General features: G+C 43.8%; 1 protein-coding gene across 2 annotated transcripts in view; it reads right to left on the reverse strand.

Moving 5' to 3' along the window:
* Window positions 1-963: 963 nt before the first annotated feature.
* The window catches only part of LOC144890675 (lysosomal proton-coupled steroid conjugate and bile acid symporter SLC46A3-like), a 43,079-nt gene continuing 23,327 nt past the window's right edge, over window positions 964-20,715 (reverse strand). The window contains exons 3-7 of one of the 2 annotated variants that reach the window (XR_013622407.1): window positions 19,222-20,098; window positions 17,090-17,173; window positions 16,788-16,944; window positions 5,827-6,541; window positions 964-1,112 (exon numbers count right to left, since the gene is read on the reverse strand). Coding sequence is in view for 1 of the 2 variants with exons in the window: in XM_078771866.1 (XP_078627992.1) it covers window positions 6,442-6,541; window positions 16,788-16,944; window positions 17,090-17,173; window positions 19,222-20,098 (1,218 nt within the window). In the remaining variant the exon portion in view is untranslated. Of the gene's footprint in view, window positions 1,113-5,826; window positions 6,542-16,787; window positions 16,945-17,089; window positions 17,174-19,221; window positions 20,099-20,715 lie in introns of those variants that run through there. The other variant, XM_078771866.1, reaches the window with a different exon arrangement.

Genomic DNA, 20,715 nt, shown 5'->3' on the forward strand with positions numbered 1-20,715 from the left:
TAATTAAAACTAATTTGCGATTCTTTCGCTTTCCTGCGCTTTTGTGCACGCGATGGCGATTTCTTTACCAAACTCCGCAAGCCGTTCGCTTTGGACCAAACCATTTCATGTAAATAGAGGGGGGGGGGATTGTCACCGTACTCGCAAGCCGTTCGCTTTGGACCAAACCATTTCATGTAAATAGAGGGGGGGGATTGTCACCGTACTCGCAAGCCGTTCGCTTTGGACCAAACCATTTCATGTAAATAGAGGGGGGGATATAATTTTAGATATAGATATAGTACGGGCATGCCCTCGTTATTAAAAAGGTATGAGTGGATTTTTTTTAAGATCAAAAGGTCAAAGTTGCATAAAATTGTCAATTTTTGTCCAATTTTAAGAATTTGCATATTTTGAGAATATGGAAGATGTCTGAAAAAAACAGACATGGACGGGCTTTGCATTTTCCGATGCTTTCTCGGTTTTGCTTTCAATCAATGCACATACACGTTTGAATACCCCATTTACCTCTATGTCCATTTGACTTGCATGGATTTGTTCTGCTTTTGTTTATAGCATCTTGTTACACTTTTCCCTATTTATTTTACAACTAAATCCTTTAAAAGGTAAGAAAACGCGTTTCAGCTATCTGTTTTCGTGTGTGTGAGCCACCATTATTTCTGCCCTGTCGAACTTCCTTGGAGAACAGTAAAGTTAGAATTAATTAAATAAATGCAGTGCAATAAGTAATAAATGATCATTCGGCCCATCTTCTGAGTCTAACTTGCTGCTGAGGTTCCTGTTTTAACGGGTGCTTCAGATGTGAGATTCTTTTGGGCATTGAAGAAGCTTGCCTTTTGCAGATGATCCTAAATCCGGAAAATTCTTGCACCTCGGTAATTATTCTGTACAGATCAAAGGTTTACAGAAACATTATAGCTTGTTCCACTTTTACACAAATCTTTTCGAATACAGAACTCTGCAAACATTTCACAATCATTTATTATTATCAATACTTTTTTGTTTTAAACATAAGTAGTGTGTCTTTCCCTCGCGGTCCCCATGTGCTGTTTTTGTCTTTCCCTCGCGGTCCCCATGTGCTGTCTTTGTCTTTCCCTCGTGGTCCCCATGTGCTGTCTTTGTCTTTGTCATGTATGCAGTGCAAATGTTCATCGTTGTATCCCTACACCGGGACCGGGTTGTATCCCTACGCCAGAGCTCGGATGGCGCTGCTGTGAATCGGGCCTTGATTGGCAGAGTGAATAAACGCGTACGACAATTGATCGCAGTTTGTCGAGATACTTTACATGGCGACGAAGGTAAACATCTAGACCATGACATCTTTCGGCCATATCGATGAATTCGACCCTCATGAGGGGGATTTTGACACGTATTCTGAGCGTTTGTCTTTCTACTTCGAGGCGAACGGCATTGCGACCGAAGGCCTGATGAAGGCCGTCTTCCTGTCCGTTTGCGGAGGTGAGACGTTCACACTCGTTAAAAACCTGATTCGGCCTCGGACAATCCAGGAGCTCACGTATGCAGAGCTCAAGGCCGCTTTGAAGGAACATTGCAACCCATCTCCTTCAGTCATCCTGTGTCGGTTTAATTTTTACATGTGCAGACAGCAGCAAGGTCAGTCGATCGCAGACTTCATTGCACACCTCAAAAAACTGTCACATCTGTGTGAGTTTGGGGACACGATTGATGACATGCTTCGTGATTTGCTGGTGGTTGGCATGTCCGATGACCGCACTCGTAGACGCCTGCTTGCTGAGAGAAGACTGACGTTCCAAAATGCCAGAGACACCGCAATTTCCATGGAAAGTGCTGAACGCAACGCTACAAGCATCGGTGCCACTCGCTCATCTGGTACCAGCCCTGCTGTGAATCGGTTGGATCATGTTCAGCCACAACGTTGGAACAAGGCTCCTCGTCAGAAGCCAGTGCAGTCTCAAACCCACAACAACTGTTTTCGGTGCAACGGAAAGCACCCTCCGGAGACGTGTCGGTTCAAAGATGCCACCTGCCATTTCTGTTCGAAAACTGGCCATATTGCTCCAGCTTGCATCACTCGCAAATCGGGAAAAGGAAAAGCTGCTGACAAGATTCATCAGTTTATCGGTTCGGAGGAACCCGAGCTTGACCAGGTGAGCTCTGTTTCCGACAACTCAGAATCGTATGACCTGCTTCATATTGATTCTCACCATAGGCGGGACCCTCTTCTTGCCAATGTTGTCGTCAACAATCGACCATTGCAAATGGAGGTCGACACTGGTGCGGCCGTCTCGCTCATCAGCCATGCTGTTTTCACAAACCTGTGGAGTGATGCTGACCGACCCCATCTGAAACCTACTACCTATGGACTCTCCACCTATACAGGTGAGAAGATTGTTCCCTGCGGTACATGTGATGTCACGGTGGGCTACGATAACCGTGAGTTTCACCTACCCCTGATCGTCATTCCTGGAAAGGGCCCTTCCTTACTCGGCAGGAACTGGTTGAGCATAATTCGACTGAAGTGGGAAAGCATTCATCAACTCCGGGCAGCCAATGTTTCTCCTACCGCAGCATACACACTCAAAAATGTGCTGGATACGTACCCGGATGTCTTCAAGGATGAGCTTGGAACCTTGAAAGGACATACGGCTAAACTCAGGGTTGACCGGGATGCCAATCCTATATTTTGCAGGGCTCGCCCAGTCCCTTTCGCCCTGCGTGAGCGGATTGACAAGGAACTGGATCATCTTGAAAATCTGGGGATCATCGAGCAAATCCAGTATGCCGAATGGGCGGCGCCCATCGTTCCAGTCATAAAATCGGACCAGTCCATCCGCATATGTGGAGATTATAAAATGACCGTGAACAGGTGTTCTTCATTGGATAAATATCCAATCCCGAGGATCGAAGACCTCTATGCTCGTCTCACGGGAGGCAAGACTTTTACGAAACTCGATCTCAAATCCGCCTATCTACAGCTCTGCTTGGACGAGAATTCGAAACAGTATCTTACCATCAACACGCATCGTGGGTTGTATAGGTACCACCGACTTAGTTTTGGAGTGAAATCTGCACCTGGAATTTATCAGCGTGTCATGGACAGTTTGTTTGCCGCCGAACGCAACGTCGTTTGTTACCAGGATGATATTCTGGTTACTGGTCGTACGGACGCGGAACATCTACAGAACCTGGAGAGAGTTCTGAAGAAGATTTCGGACTCCGGCCTACGTTTGCGTCGAGACAAGTGCAAGTTTATGGTGCCATCAGTCACGTACCTGGGTCATACGATTGATGCCGAGGGTCTACACCCGACAGATGAGAAAGTCCGAGCTATCAAGGATGCTCTTTCTCCACGAGATGTGACCGAATTGAAGTCATACCTCGGTTTGCTTCAGTTCTATGGTCGTTACATCCCGAATGTGACCGACGTTTTGGGCCCCCTTTATCGGCTTTTGAGGAAAGGAGTCTCCTGGAGCTGGGGGTCTAGTGAACAATCAGCATTCCAGACCTCTAAGGATCTGCTCAAATCGTCCAATGTTCTCGTTCATTTTGATCCAGAGAAGGATCTTGTGCTGACATGCGATGCCTGTCGGTATGGAGTGGGGAGTGTATTATCGCACGTGATGCCTGATGGTACAGAAAGACCGGTTGCATTTGCATCCAGAACGTTGACCCCGGCAGAGAAAAACTATTCCCAACTTGACAAGGAAGGATTGGGAATCGTTTTCGGCGTTGGCAAATTTCGCCAGTACCTTCTTGGACATCATTTCACGATTCGCACTGATCACAAGCCGCTGATCAGTCTGTTTGGTCCAACTAAGGCGACATCTGACACACTACCGCCCAGGATCATCCGCTGGTCCCTGTTTCTCGCTGCTTATGACTACACCATATGTTATAAGCCCGGTTCGTCTATCACAAATGCAGATGCCATGAGTCGGTTACCCCTTCCAGAATCCGTTGATGATTCGCCTACACCAGGATCCATTATCGCACTGATGGATCATCTGGAAGATTGTGCTGTCGATTCTGGCCAGATCCGCACTCATACTCGACGAGACCCCGTTCTGTCCAGAACTGTCCAGGCTGTACAGCTTGGATGGCATTTGCTACCTGAGGGTGACCCAGATTTTGCGGCTTTTAAAGCACGTAAAAACGAACTCAGCGTGGAAAATGGTTGCCTACTCTGGGGATGTCGTGTCGTGATCCCGAAAAATCTGCGTTCCAGGGTCATGGATCAAATCCATGACTGTCACCCCGGGATTGTGAAGATGAAGTCACTCGCCAGAAACTATGTGTGGTGGCCGAATCTTGATGCTGATATCGAACATCATGTTCGACATTGTTACCCCTGCCAGAGCACCCGGAATACACCTGCGAAAGCGCCACTGCATCCCTGGGAATGGCCCAGCGAACCGTGGCATCGCCTACATCTCGATTATGCCGGGCCTATTAACGGCAGCATGATTCTAATAATTACGGACGCGCACACAAAATGGATTGATGCCTATGTGACGCGTGGTACTACGTCAGCCATTGTCATCGAAAGACTCAGACGCTGTTTCGCCACTCATGGTCTGCCCAGGATGATCGTGAGTGATAACGGTTCGTGTTTTTCCAGTACCGAGTTTGCCAAGTTCACACGTCGGAACGGCATCAAACATAAGTTTGTCAGCCCACATCACCAGGCTTCAAATGGCTTGGCCGAACGATCCGTGGGAATCATCAAATCCGGATTGCAGAAACTTCAGGAGGGAACCCTGGAAACAAAGCTGTCTCGTCTCCTGTTCAAATACCGCATCACGCCACAATCAACAACCGGTGCAGCTCCGTCTGAGTTATTGATGAAACGACACTTGAGATCGACACTTGACAATCTCAAACCAGACATATCATCAAATGTTTATCAGAGCCAGCTTAATCAAAAGTTGGTGCACGATAAGACGTCCAACAGTCGATGTATCAACATTGGAGATCCAGTGTTTGCCCGAAATTTTGGTGCAGGTGCGACGTGGCTACCGGGAGACATCATCGAGAAGCCAGGTCCACTGTCCAGTGTGATTCGCCTGCAGGACGGCCGCAAAATTCGTCGACATCAGGACCACATAACCTACCGTCACTGTGAGTCGATGGAGCCTGTAGCATCGTCACAGTCAGGACAACAGTTCGACCCGCCACTGCCGGAGATCGTCGTGGCCGCTCCAGCCAGCTCGGATGCCCCGAAAACCTCTGCAAACGCTACACCCTTCGTGGAGACCAAAGGAATCACCTCGGACTCTGTATCCACTGGTACACCGCGACCCAAAGGAATCACCTCGGACTCTGTATCCACTGGTACACCGCGACGCTCAATGCGTGAGAGAAAAGCACCCGACCGGTTGAATCTTTGAAGATGTTTTTTTTCACGTTGACACATGTTCTATTTTCACGTATTTTCATTATTCTCATAACCGTTTGCACACATATTTTCACATGTTTTGGAAATGTTGCTTTTGAAATGTCAATTCTGGAAATCTAGCACGTATATTGCTCTTGGTAATTTTGGACTTAAAGGGGAGGATGTCATGTATGCAGTGCAAATGTTCATCGTTGTATCCCTACACCGGGACCGGGTTGTATCCCTACGCCAGAGCTCGGATGGCGCTGCTGTGAATCGGGCCTTGATTGGCAGAGTGAATAAACGCGTACGACAATTGATCGCAGTTTGTCGAGATACTTTACAGTCTTTCCCTCGTGGTCCCCATGTGCTGTCTTTGTCTTTCCCTCGTGGTCCCCATGTGCTGTCTTTGTCTTTCCCTCGCGGTCCCCATGTGCTGTTTTTGTCTTTCCCTCGCGGTCCCCATGTGCTGTCTTTGTCTTTCCCTCGTGGTCCCCATGTGCTGTCTTTGTCTTTCCCTCGTGGTCCCACTGTACTGTCTTTGTCTTTCCCTCGTGGTCCCCATGTGCTGTCTTTGTCTTTCCCTCGTGGTCCCACTGTACTGTCTTTGTCTTTCCCTCGTGGTCCCCATGTGCTATCTTTCCCTCGCGGTTGTCAGCTCTTTCACGAGCCTCGATTCAGTATAGAAAAAAAAAAAAAAAAAAAAAAAAAAAGACCAGTGTTGCCCAGTGTTGCCTACCCATACACACAAATAATGTGACATGTCCACACACCATTTACACATGGAAATCACAAAAAACAGCAATAATGAAAAAAAACATCTTTTGAAAAACGCAAGTTTAGCCGATACCCCATTAGGTGCTTTGAATCCCAATAAAAATGCCACATTATGAAAGAGCAATATTGACAAATGAAAGGCACAACAAAAACAGCAGAATATAACTTCATCTTATTTGGTTGATTCTAATAAGAAATTGAACTACAAATAGAAATATATACATTATAAAAACTTACAGAAGACCTATATGTGCCAGCCGTGCCCACAGAGATACACGCACATGCACACACACGCACCCCTTGATCAATCAAGTACTCTGAATGGTTCCATAGTGCAATGGTTCGGCATCTGCCTCAAGCAAAAGTCTTTGCTGCGATGTGTCTGAACGATTCATAAACCACAAAATCCTGCACACACCACAAAATAAACAAGAAAGAGCAATCAGAGATTGCAAACCCTCACCAGGATGTATTTTCAGTGGTTTTTACGGCTGTGTTAAAATAAATATGGCGGCCGAACCACGTGACCGATGACGTCATCATTATTTTTTTCTAAACTAATTTATTCCTAGATTATGCTCAATAAATTTCATCTTGATTGGATGAAGTTTTGTACTTGTCGAATTATGATGTCATAATGGAGGCACCTATGACGTCATCATTAACACATTTTATTCCCCATGGATAGTTCTTTACAATGAGCCATGTCTCAATCTTTTCTATTCAGTGCTTTCAGAGATATAGAGGTGCAAAGTTTTTCGGTTTTTTCCAAGATGGCAGCCAAACCACGTGACCGATATTTTTTTTTCTCCACCAATTTATGCCGACATGGCGCTCAAGAAATTTCATCTTGATTGGATGAAGTTTTGTACTTGTCGAATTATGATGTCATAATGGAGGCACCTATGACGTCATCATTAACACATTTTATTCCCCATGGATAGTTCTTTACAATGAGCCATGTCTCAATTTTTATATACAGCGCTTTCGGCGATATAGAGGTGCAAAGTTTTTCGATTTTTCCAAGATGGCGGCCGAACCACGTGAACTATGACATCATAATTATCATGAAAAAAAATTATACAGGTGGAGTTTTTGTTTTTTTTGTATACAACATCGAGGCTCGTGAAAGAGCTAAAGAGTTGCACGTATGATGAAAATTTCCTGTCAATCGGACCGACGGTGGCAGAGAAAATCATATTTATTATGTGCAGACAAACAAACAGACAGACAAACAGACAGACAAACGGACTCAAATGCAATACCCTCATCAGGCGAGGGTAATAATAAAAACCTTTGTTATGTTGGGTGTGAAAATGCATCAAAATTTGAATATACAGATGTCATTTTAACCGCAATAGTTGCAGACACTTGCGCCAGACACTTCTTTTATGATTATTATCACCAAGAAATTGCAGAAACTTCATCAGACCGATAAGAGAAGAGGGGGTTATGTGACATCACTTCACACCATCCTATATCTAGCCCATCCCATAAAAAATTCAATTTGTTCTATTTAGCCTGTCCCCTGTGCAGGGAGATGGGGTTTTGCATTCACTTGTGTGTCTGTCCGAGCCATAACTTTTTTTTACCACGAGCTTTTGTCATCACATTTTCAACAAAGTTATATTTTGTGAATATGGAGAAGACAAATTCATAATTTTGTTCAAAGATCAAAAATCAGCGTCCCCTAAAATCAGCAATTTTCAACCAATTGACCTGAAGTTTTAATTACCCATTTCAGCTTTGTCATCAAATTTTAACAAAGCTTTATCTATCTATAATTCCACTAATCTCTGTGTGTATGTTTGTTTGTATGTTTGTCTGTGACCGCTGTTTCTCGACAACTACCGGTCCGATATACTTGAAACTTGCCAGGTATATTGCTGGGGACCCGAGGATGTGCCTTTTCAAGGTTTGAAATTAATCGCAGAAGTAGTTACCGAGCTATGTCCAAAAAACGATTCAACCAATCAGAGAGCAGCGAGCTATCACGTGTGCCGAACGTGGCGAACAGACTCTGCCTCGGATGGCACATTTGAGAGCGTATTCATTTATTTCCCGTCGGCAAACTATGTTGCCGTTAAACTATGTTTTAAAACTAATTAAAACTAATTTGCGATTCATCGTAACTGCGATTTGCGACCTTCCGGACAGTCAAATGAGGACGTCACTTCCGGACTTACGTAGCGGCTAGCGGGCGCCATTTGGAGGAGCTGGGAGGACTCAGTCGTGATAGAGTGAGCCTGAGTGAGTATATCAAGACAAGAACAAGATCTAGAAGGAGGTACGTACGGTGCGATTCATATAATATATTGTTTAGTTATCGTCGATGAGGAATTTGGGGGCCCGATTAACTGCAGCGCCATCCGAGCTGCGGCGTCGGGACGATACATTCATTGTACGGTAACATCACGCACTTACGGGCACGTCCTATATATATAGTACGGGCATGCCCTAGTCTATCTATAATGCCAGTAATCTCTGTGTGTATGTTTGTTTGTCTGTGACCGCTGTTTCTCGACAACCACGGGTCCGATATACTTTAAACTTGCCAGGTATATTGCTGGGGACCCGAGGATGTGCCTTTTCAAGGTTTCATATTAATCGGACAAGTAGTTACCGAGCTATGTCCAAAAAACGATTCAACCAATCAGAGAGCAGCGAGTTATCACGTGTGCCGAACGTGGCGAACAGACTCTGCCTCGGACGGCACATTTGAGAGCGTATTCATTTATTTCACGTTGGCAAACTATGTTGCCGCTATGTTGGCGTTAAACTATGTTTTAAAACTAATTAAAACTAATTTGCGATTCTTTCGCTTTCCTGCGCGTTTGTGCACGCTATGGCGATTTCTTTACCAAACTCCGCAAGCCGTTCGCTTTGGACCAAACCATTTCATGTAAATAGAGGGGGGGGATTGTCACCGTACTCGCAAGCCGTTCGCTTTGGCTTTGCGAATGGACCAAACCATTTCATGTAAATAGAGGGGGGGGGATATAATTTTAGATATATATATAGTACGGGCATGCCCTAGTTATGATAATACGGTTAAGGCAAATGAATAATTTGGTCAAAAGGTCAAAGGTCAGCATCACAAAAAACATCAATTTCATCCGATTCACTTGAAATGTTAAGAATTTGTATGATGGGTCACAGAATTGGTTCACCAATCAAAAGCTGGAAGCTGATTTTTTTAATTTTTTTTTTAGATCTAATGCTCAAAGGTCAAGGCTGCATAAAATCATTAATTTACAATTTGTATTTTTATTTATTTATTTGATTTGCATTCATCTCCATATTCAACAATCTTTCAGCAAAAAATGCTGACTAAAAATTCAAAAAAGTTGAAGTGTGACACGTCTTCCGTACCGAGCGATATTTGAGCACATTTGTGAAAAGGCTCTGGGGTAATTAATGCAGGAGGCGAATGAAAAAGAGAAGCAGCTGGTTCACATTCTATCATATGATATGGGGGAGAGGCCTCATCTATAATATTTGGTCGAGTATTAATCACCACATCTGAGGAAGGATAGCTGCAAAAGAGAGTTCAGCGAAGGGATCGATTCAGGGGGCTATATAGACCAAGCTATGAGGAGCGGCTGAACATAGAAGGGAGGTGATTATATGAGGGGGTTTGATCGAGATATTTAAGATACAACAACAACAACATGCATTTTAAGGCCATTTTCCCTGCAAGAGCGGGGGTTAGCCTTGCGGTCCCCATGACAATCTTCTCCATTTTGCCCTATTTTCTGTATCTCTCCTTGTTAACCCCCTGGCCCGCATTTCTTCTTCCACAATCTTTAGCCAAGTCTTCCCTGTCCTCTACTTCCTTCTACATTCATTTCCATCACTCTTCTCAACCAGTCACTTTCATCCTTCCTCAACACATGACCAAACCATCTCAACCTGTTCCTCTTCACAGCATCAATCACAGGCTCTATTCCCATCATCTTTCGCAATTCATCATTTGTCTTTCTCTCTCTCAATGATACTACGCACATCCACCGAACCATTCGCATTTCCACCCTTTCCAGCCTTCGTTGCTGCTCCACATTCATGACCCATGTCTCGCTCCCATAAATCATAACACTTCTCACACATGCAGCATACACCTTTCCCTTCAGCTTCAACGACACTCCCCTCCTCATCAGCACACCACTCAATTCCCAAAACTTCTTCCATGCACATCTCACTCGAGCAACCATTGCCGAGTCTGATCCACCTTCTCCATTCAGCATTTCTCCGAGGTAGCAAAATGTTTTCACACCTTCCAGCTTCACGCCGTCTCCAAGATCCAACTCAACATTTCCTCCATCTGCAGCTCCCTCTGTGCACACCTTACATTTGAATGTAGCTGCCACACTGGTTAATGACCCTCTCAGACCACTACATTTTTGATGAACCCACTCAGCGCACATTGTACATTGAATTGAGTTCACTCCGACACCCTTCCTGCACACAGCACATGGCCACTTCCCAGTTCTTTCCACCTCACCACATGCTTTACCACTTGCCATCACCTTTGTCTTTCCTATATTCACCTTCAGACCTTTCGTCTCCATACATTCCTTCCACTTGTTCATCTTTTCCTTCAGTCCATCCATACTTTCTGCAATCAACACCAGATCAGCTGCATACAACAACTCCCATGGTAAACCCTCCTTTACGTTCTGAGCCAGCACCTCCATCACAGCTACAAATAGTAGTGGACTTAGTACCGACCCCTGATGCACTCCCACCTTCACCTCAAACTCACCACTGTTCCCGTCCTTCGTCCTTACAGCTGTGCGCGCTCTTTTGTACATTGCCATCACAACTCTGATCAACCATTCCTCCACTTCTAACTTCCTCAACGCCCATGTCAATACTTCACGTGGAACCCTATCGAATGCTTTCTCCAGATCAACAAACCCAAGAAACAACTTTTTCCTCTTCTCCATGTACTTCTGCTGCAACTGCCTCACAATAAAGAGCGCGTCTGTCGTTCCTCTTCCTGGCATAAATCCAAACTGCATTTCGTCGATCTTCACCTTCTTCCTTATCCTCCTCTCCAACACCCTTTCCAATACCTTCATTCCATGCTCCAATAACTTTATCGCTCGGTACGAGCCACACTCCAGAGGGTCACCTTTCCCCTTGTATAGAGGGACGAGGGTACTCAGTTCCCAATCCACTGGAATGCGACCTTCTTTCACCACCAGATTACAGATCTCTGCCATTCTCTTCACACCCCAATTTCCTGCTGCCTTCAACATATCTCCCACAACTCCCGTCGGCCCTCCCGCTTTTCTACTCTTCATTGCTTTTATCGCTTCCTCAACTTCCTTCTCAGTTATCTTCTCTGCCGGTCCTAAAACTGGGTTACTCTCTATGTTGCCATCCCATTCATTCTCTGTATTCAACAGCATTTCCATATATCTTTTCCATCTTCCTTTAATTCCATCTGGGTCCACAACAATTTGGCCCACTTCATCCTTCAAGCAACTCACCCCCATCACATCACACCTCTCTTTCGCTATCTGCTTTGCAATCCTGAATGCCGCTCTCTGACCCTCTTCCGAATCCAAGCGTTCTCCGAACATTTTCCTACATGCCTCCTGCGGCTTTGCTACCTCTTTCTTTGCAGCCTTCTTGGCTGCCTTATAACTTTCATGCTCGGCTTTTTCTGCTCCCGTACCCTTCACCTTCTGCCACTCCTTGAACTTCTTCCTCTTCTCGTCAATCCTCTTTCCAACTTCATCATCCCACCACCATGTTTCCGAGTGCCTCGGTGGTCCTTTTGTCCATCCACATACCTCAACAACGGCTCCCAACAGACTATCTTTCATTGACATCCAACCACGTTCAAGCTCAACCACATCATCCTCTACCCTACTCAGCCTCTCTTTTAATGCCTCCCTTACTGTCACCTCTTTCAACCTCCACAACTTCATTCTCGGTTGGTACTTCACCTGCCGAGCTCTCCTCGCACCTTTCACCCTTATGTCGCAGACAACCAAGTGGTGCTGTGAAACAGCCTCCTCCCCTGGGATCACCTTTGTGTCCCGGAGGTGCCCCCTATCTCGCCTACGCACCATCAGGTAGTCAACGGTTGTCGTCGACCCACCTGACGTGTATGTAACAAGCTTATTATCCCCTTTCTGGAACTGAGTATTACAAATCAACAAATCAGCTCCATCAGCAAACTCCAAAATCCTTTCACCTTCTCCATTTCTCACACCATATCCGTAACCCCCATGAACTCCCTCAAAACCGTCCATACTCCTTCCCACATGTCCATTTAGGTCTCCTCCTACCACAACAACTTCCTCAGCTTTCACGTTTTCCATCAGCTTCTCTATCGCACACCAGAACTTGGCCTTCTCTTCATCGCTCCGACCAACCTGCGAAGCATATCCCGAGATGACGTTCACCAAGAGCTTTCCAATCATCATTTTCACCATCATCAACCTATCACTCACTCTCGTCACACTCACCACACTGTCTACAAACTCCTCAGAAAACAGGACACCAACACCATTCACGCCCTCCCGGCACCCTTGCCACACAAACTTGTATTTCTGTCCCTGCCTACCCTTCACCATTCTCACACCACTTCCCTTCCATCTCGTCTCTTGCACACAACATATGTCCACTCTTCTTCTGATCAATACTTCCACCACTTCTCCTGATCTCCCTGTCATTGTCCCTACATTCCATGTCCCAAACCTCAGAAACCGATCTCCACTTCGGGCTGTACCCTGCCCATATGTAGTTGTAATTGTCATGGTTCTCTTTTTGAGGCAATGTTTTTATGGCCGGATGCCCTTCCTGACGCCAACCCTCTTAGTCGCCTCTTACGACATGCAGGGATACGGTGTACCTATTCTAACCAGGGTACACACCGTACACACCGGTCCAAGTCATTGTAATTCATGTAAAAGCACAAGGATGGCCGAGTCGTCCTCCCAAATACATTACACATACAAGCTCCTCCACAAGCTTGAGATCACCATTGATAACAAAGAAAAGGTTCGTTTACACTGCACGTTAAGCAGCTAAGATGGCCGGGCGTACAGAATGTAAACGCAACACTTTCGAAGGTGAGATCCCCAGTGAGCAGAAGCACTCGGAGCCCTCAAGCACGTCGTGCAAACGAGCCTCAGGAAGCAGGAAAGGAGGCCTCAAGCACGTCGTGCAAACGAGCCTCAGGAAGCAGGAAAGGAGGCCTCAAGCACGTCGTGCAAACGAGCCTCAGGAAGCAGGAAAGGAGGCCTCGAGCACGTCGTGCAAACAAGCCTCGGGAAGCAGGAAAGGAGGCCTCAAGCACGTCGTGCAAACGAGCCTCAGGAAGCAGGAAAGGAGGCCTCGAGCACGTCGTGCAAACGAGCCTCAGGAAGCTGAAAGGAGGCCTCAAGCACGTTGTGCAAACGAGCCTCAAGAAGCCTCGTCTTGTCCTTTCCTCGCTTGTTTAGCCGATGACGATGAAATGAAGACGGACGAGGATCGAGATATTTAAGATAATGAAGGGTAAAGATGATAAGTGCAGAATATTTTTTAAGCAAAACAGGCAGTAATAGGATCAGGGAGAGCAAAGGAAGAAAAAGCAATGGCCTGAGAGTAAAGAAGAGGAGAGTTATGATGGCAATAAGCCAAGAGTCATTCACTCAGATAGTAGTTATTGCACAAAATGGTCTCCCTCGTAAGGTAGTGGCAGCAGAAAGAGTGAAAAATGAATGAATGAATGATCGTTTTAAGGCCATTTTCCCCGCTAGAGCAGGGGTTAGCCTTGCGGGCACCATGACAATCATGGTTCCCTGTTTGAGGCAATGTTTTTTTTTTATGGCCGGATGCCCTTCCTGACGCCAACTCTTGGTCGCCTCTTATGATACGCAGGGATACAGTGTACCTATTCTAAACCGGGGTACACACTGGGATCATTCATCCCAGCAAGCTGGTTCTCAATTTGCCGACCTTGGAAGGATGACAGGCTGAGTCAACCCCCCTGGCGCTAATTCAGTGATCGACTGGGATTCGAACCCAGGATCCTAGGATCCCAAGCCGGCACCCTAACCGCTAAGCCAACACCAGGTTCTGGCAGCAGAAAGAGTAAGAAAAGAAAACGAACCACCTTTAGAGGCCATTTTCCCCCGCAGAGCAGGGGTTGGCCTTTTTTGGGCACCGTGGTCCCCTTTTTGAAGCAATGTTTTATGGCCGGATGCCCTTCCTGCCGCCAACCTTATTAGTCGCCTCTTGCGACACACAGGGAATTACCAGTGAACTGGTGCTCAATTTTCGATTACTTAATTTTCAAAAAGTTACTGATTCGGATAAAACAGTGGTGGTTCAGGGATGCTATAAGCCAAATGATTAATAAATTAATTATTTTACGATTATTATTTTTGTTTATTTTAATTACGTAATTCATCAATCAATTATTGTATTCTGCTCCCTCCCAATTCCGTTCCAAAAAATGGGGGGGGGGGGGGAGTGGGGAGGGAAGGGAGGGTCTCATCAAGGCGCTGCGGATGAGCTGATAAGGCCTATTTGTACTCACCGTGACTTTGCCCTTTTGATTAAATTATTAACTTCTCCATATTTGCATGAGGGAAACTTGATGATAAAAGCTCCAATGGTAAAAATATTATGGTCTGTACAAACTGACGATCATTATCAAGATGTAACATTATCACTTTGCATTTAATAGTTTTCTGTGGTGAGAAGTAAACAGTTTACAGGGCCTCCATGGCCGACAGGGCCTCCATGTGATAGCGCTTTTCCACATTCCCGGGATTCGTCTCCAAGGTGAAAAAAAACCCGCGGCTTGTGCAGATATTCTGTGGCGCCGCTAATAATGGCTATTTATAGTCACTATGACTTTTCCCTTTCACATTTTGACCCCATTTTAAATTATTTTCTCCAGATTCTCAAAATAAAAGTTTGTTGAAAAATTAGATGACAAAAGCTCAAATGGTAAAAGAGTTATGAGTTACGGCCTGGACAGACACACAAAAGCGATTACAAAACCCTGTCTCCCACTGTGTGGGGGAAAGGCAAATTAAAAAAAAAAAAAAAAATAATAATAATAATAACAATAACAGTGAGACAAAGACAAAAAATGTTATCGCCCCCAGGTTTTAGTAATTTTGCTGTACGGAGTTAAAGGACGAGCCCATATTTACAAGATTTACGTGTATGCACACTTGCGTGGTCATGTGACATGGAATATTGCGTATGATTGGGTTATTGGTTAATGAATGTTGATGATGTGCGTCACATAGTTATAGTGCGTAAGAGAGTTGGCCAAGTGACATGTACCACCTGTATCGCTCCGTAACGCTTGGACATGCACTCTCTTCTCGCTCCCCGCCCCCAACTGCAACTCTCCGTCACGATTGGACATGCACAATATTAACTGCAATGGCCGCCCGTCGGCCATCTTTGACCAGATTGCTAAAAACGATCAACTGCAATGGCCGCCGTCGGCCATATTTGGTCGGATTACAAAACAAAATCTTCTGCAAATGTATAGTCATGTATTGCCTTTGTGCCAAGTTTGAACAAAATTGGTCCACGCATGTCCAAAAAATGGTTAGGGACACGTTTATCAAAATGGCCGCCAGTCGGTTGAATCTGATCTCAAAAAACAATTAAGTGCATATGTAAGCCATCATTCATTATTTGTGTGCCAAGTTTGAACAAGATCGGTAAATGCAGGTCCAACAACCGGTTGACGAAAGTTTCAACATCGGGTTTTTAACAACTAAAATGGCCGCCAGTCGGCTGACTTACATCAAATCACGAATCAAAATGATGTGCATATCTATACCGTCATGTTGTATACATATGCAGAAGATTTGGTTTTGTCATCCGACCAAAGATGGCCGACTTAGCCTTTAACTCTGCACAGCAAATTTAATAAAACCACGGCGAGGGCTATGACATTTTCTACTTGTTTCTCTTGCTTATTTTGTTCCCACTGTCATTAGGTTTCCTTTTCATCCTCTCTTACCACATGATCCTCCACAAACCAAGATGTTTTATCAAAAAATACAAATAAAATTAACCTCTTCCTCCATGCAGGTGGCTTGCCAAGCTTTTGAACCTTTTTCATAGATTGCAGTGTTGAGTTTATTCCCAAGAAGCAACTTGCCTACTCAGCATGGAAATGTAACCCAACGTAAAGTGATCTCCAGTGTCTTTGTAAGGCTTACGACCTTGCCAAATCTTCGAAGACAAGTCTACTCTGACAACCCCACATCCTCATGGTGAGTTCTCTCCTACGTCACCATCCTCCAAGATCGAGTTTTGGCTTTTCAAGTCAGCGTCTGGGATTTGTTCAACTTCAGGGCCTGGACTCACTAAGGATGTATTCAAAATAGATACTGCTCACTAAAGTGCTCTCAAATATTTCCGAATGCCAAACCTCTTAATGTTTATCTCTGCCGTCTAAATTTGACTTCAGTCGTTTTCATCAAATAAAAAAATTCATGCAATTCTTCTAATCCAAGTCCCTTTATATTTTTACGTATAATCAAAACTATTGTGATTAAGGACATTCTTTATGCACATTGAGATGTTGTCTACTCATTAACAAACATCTTTAACTGACATCTTATGAAATGAGAATGACCATGACTATTATAGTTCTACAACTGCCTTGTCATACCCAAGTAGAGTCAAAGGGAATACGACGATAGCAGCTGCAAGCAGGAAGGCGAATCCTGGGTACCAAGACACCGTGGCTGCGTAGACATTGTTGAAGATGATACTGGCGAGTAGAGCACTAATCATTTCCCCACAAGCTACAGCAGAAAACACTGCACCTGCAAGACACAGAAAGCAAGATCTCTTGGATGACTTACCTGACAAAGTAAAGAGTTAAAAAAAAAAAAAAATCACATGCAAGTTGTTAGATGTTTACAAAAATGAAAAAAAAAAAGATAATCTTGTGAAGAAAATGAAGGATACCTTGTTCATTTGGGTTTACCAGCTTAGAAAGCATTGAGCGTAGAACCGGAGCTGGCATAACTGCAAACATCATTGGAACGTTCACTAGAATGGAGAAAGAAAGAAAACAGGGTCAAAATGAGGAGAGATATTGAGGACACATTTTGAGCAATGATTGAGGATAATGAATGAGCAATGAATGAGGAATGAGAAATGAATGAATAGGATGAGGATCCTATTTTTAATGATTGACTTAAAGTGGCTTTAATCTGTCCAGAAAAGTTGTAGTTTCTTTAATCATTGCTTATTAATCTTTTACATTTGCAAATTTCCTTTCTCTAAACACATTCATGTTGAAAAAATCCAAGAACCCCATTCTACCAACACACTCGGTTATGCCACAGGTGGGAATATAGTGTGCAATTAATCTTACTACACCTTGCTCTACATTCTCTCTCCAACCACAACTTCAGCATAAAAAGTTTAGGGGAATTAACAAAACCAAAAAGAAAACATCATCTAACCGAGCAATTGTTTCTGCTCACCTCCTACTTTCACAAAAACATAGCAAAGGACACAATCTGATGACTGCAGTCGGATAAGAGCTGCTTACACCATCCTTTGATGTCCCACCAAATGCATCTACATCACTTGGCACCCAATGCGTTCATATATTTATTGTCATTTCACGGAGGTTACACACTCGCCAAACTCCTAGGAGTGTTGATGCTGCCGGAGCAGTTGCTTGGCAAGGGTTACACTGGGTGGTTTGCCATTGCCTTCCCTGCACTGTTTGTTCATTTTATATCATTTTAAATGTTTAACGTCAACCAAGTAAGCAGCACGTACCATTTTTAAAGTATTTGGTATGACTTGACCAGGATTTGAACCACGGACCTCCCAGACTCAGATCAGACACTCGAATCATTACACCACCAAGTCTGGTGATTCGTTACCATTTATCACAACATTCAATGTTTTGATTGCTAACTGATGTTTTAATAATCAAGACTTGAACATAAATGCTTATGACTCAGATTACAACATTAATAAAACAACTTATTGAATATTGATTGGTTCTGTTAATCTGATTGACCCGTAAATTATGCAAGTTAAAATGACTTATTGGTATTTTTCAATAACAATTACTCTGTTGCTCAATTGTAAGTTAACTTCGAATGGATGGGTTTCTTAGAATGTCAGGACATGAGGAAAGCAGTTGTTATCCAAGTGGAATGAGTTTCCTTTTCCATCCTGTTTGGCAAATGTAATTAGACTGCACTTGCGAAGCGAAAAGCAGGGTTAAGTAATTGGTTGTGTACGTGTGGCGTGCGTGTCTACCTTTTAAAAATTCATTTTCTCGGCAACCGTTGGTCTGAATGACACGAAATTTTATCATAAGAGCGCCTCTTCCTGCAGAAGTTTTCTATTAATAATCATGATGTCCTTGGTCACGTGGTACGGATGCCATCTTGGAAAAAATTTACACCTCTATATCTCCGAAACCGCTCAATGGAAAAAATCGAAAGTTGGCTCGTTGTCAAGTACTCCCCATGGTGACTAAGATATGTTAATGATGATATCATAGTTGCCTTTATTATGACGTCATGATTCGACAAGTACAACGCTTGATCTGATCAGTATGAAAAAATGAAAATTCTACAACTGTTAGTCCGATGGACATGAAATTTTGACCATAGGATTGCCTCCTCCTGCAGAATATTATAATAATTGTTATGTGTTAGTTGTGGTGAAGTAAAACTAAATGCCATTCATGATATTCTCATAAACGTATAGATAAATCAGTGAAAAAAAACATTCTGGAAAAAAAAATGCTCGTGGAATAGGAAAATGGATTTGGGTGGGGATGGGAGGAAGATGGTGGTGGTTGTTGCAAAGGGGAACGTTGACTGATGATGATGTATCCTTTTTGTGAACATGGGAAGTAGATTTTATAGCTGGATATATAGGGTGAGTCAAAGGGATGTTTAGGGCACAAACTCATTTTTGAAGGGCAATCTGCAACCGGAAGATGTAAATTTGCATTTGAAAAACATGAGAAATAACCACTCTGCAAGCTATAGCCATTTTGTGGGGCCTACCATGGCACACTGCTTTAAAATCGAACATAAAATAGTGCAATGGAGACTTACCTAGGTACATAAAGATGTCTGTTTTCGCAAAGGAAATCATGACCATTCCACCGACGAAAGAGGTCATTCCAATGACAGCAATGAGGATGTCTGGCAAAACCTTTGAGAAGAAATGGACGCCAAGGTAGCTCATGATGTATATCAAGCAGAACATGGCACCAAAATAGCCAAGCTTTAAGGAGGTCCACAGAAGAGGCTCATTCATCTGGTACCTAGCAAAAAGGCCACCAGCGCCAAAGAAATAAAGAGCAGTCATCATGAAAGTGATGAGCATCAGGATGAGTTTGATCCTCTTTTTGAGGTCACCATCTGCCAGACACAACGTGCGGAAACCATCACGTATTTCCTTCATGTAAGTCATGATGGTTCGCTGAGGAATGTTGTCTTGGGAAGACTCCCTGGTTACTGTTTCTTCAATCACCAGCCACACATACAACATGCACAGTACGTCAATCCCAAGGACCAAAAGCATCACTTGGTAGAGCTGCATAACTTCACCAACGTAGCCTGAGATGAAGGAGCCAATGAAACCAACGCCACCAATAAGCATCTCCAAAAAGGCAATTCGTGCATTTCGAGATGTCACAGAACTAACATCTGCCACATAAGCAAAACTGCTGCCCAACAGTGTTGTTGCACCACCAAAGAAACTTGTGATGAAATTGAGTACATAGATGACCCAAAGTGGTAAGTCACGGTAGAGGAATATGACCATCAGGAAGTTGCTTATAGCATCGCCGAGGCAGGTCAAGAACAGAGGAAATCTGCGCCCATGTCGGTCGCTGTATGCACCAAAGAAGAGTGTTGCAAGGAAAGCAGGAACAAAAGCTATGAGGTCCTGGGAGAGATCAAATCGTGATGATGCTTTTTGCAACTCCTGAAATGAGAAAAAAAATCAGAAATTAGAAAAAAAATCTTAATCTACAGAAAAAACATACAATCTCAACAGCTTTATAGCAAACATTAAACAATGTCGGAATGTCTTGTCTTTTAAGAAACAAAACTACTTCGTATAACTTGACACAATCGATATGAAATTTTTTCAAAACCTAGAAAATGTCACCGGTTCAAGGACAATAATGTTTGGGCTAGCCAGTTAGGAATAGAGTACCATGGAAATTTTATATTCCATGAAAAAATATTCATGTGTTCGGCGAAAGCGATCATCCACGGGGACACGACCAAGTCCAAAAACAGAAACCACAATAAATCATGGAATCATATGCAGGTCATAATATGAAAACAGTCAATAAAAAGACCAAATAATCGACTGTGTGAACTGGACTCATGCCACAATGATGGTCATTCAAAAATAAATATTTTACAATTAGAACAGCTATCTCACTCTTTTATCCAAGCGCAGGATATATTCAAAATCGATCTCATTTTTATTATCCGTCTATGAAGCATTTAAAAGGGAAACAGACAATCTCAGGTAAATAGATTCAATGAATGGAGTATTTAAACTCTCAGACAACAGATGCTTCATTTCAG

Source organism: Myxine glutinosa, chromosome 2 (assembly GCF_964187855.1).
Source record: "Myxine glutinosa chromosome 2, kmMyxGlut1.1, whole genome shotgun sequence".
NCBI lineage: Eukaryota > Metazoa > Chordata > Myxini > Myxiniformes > Myxinidae > Myxine > Myxine glutinosa.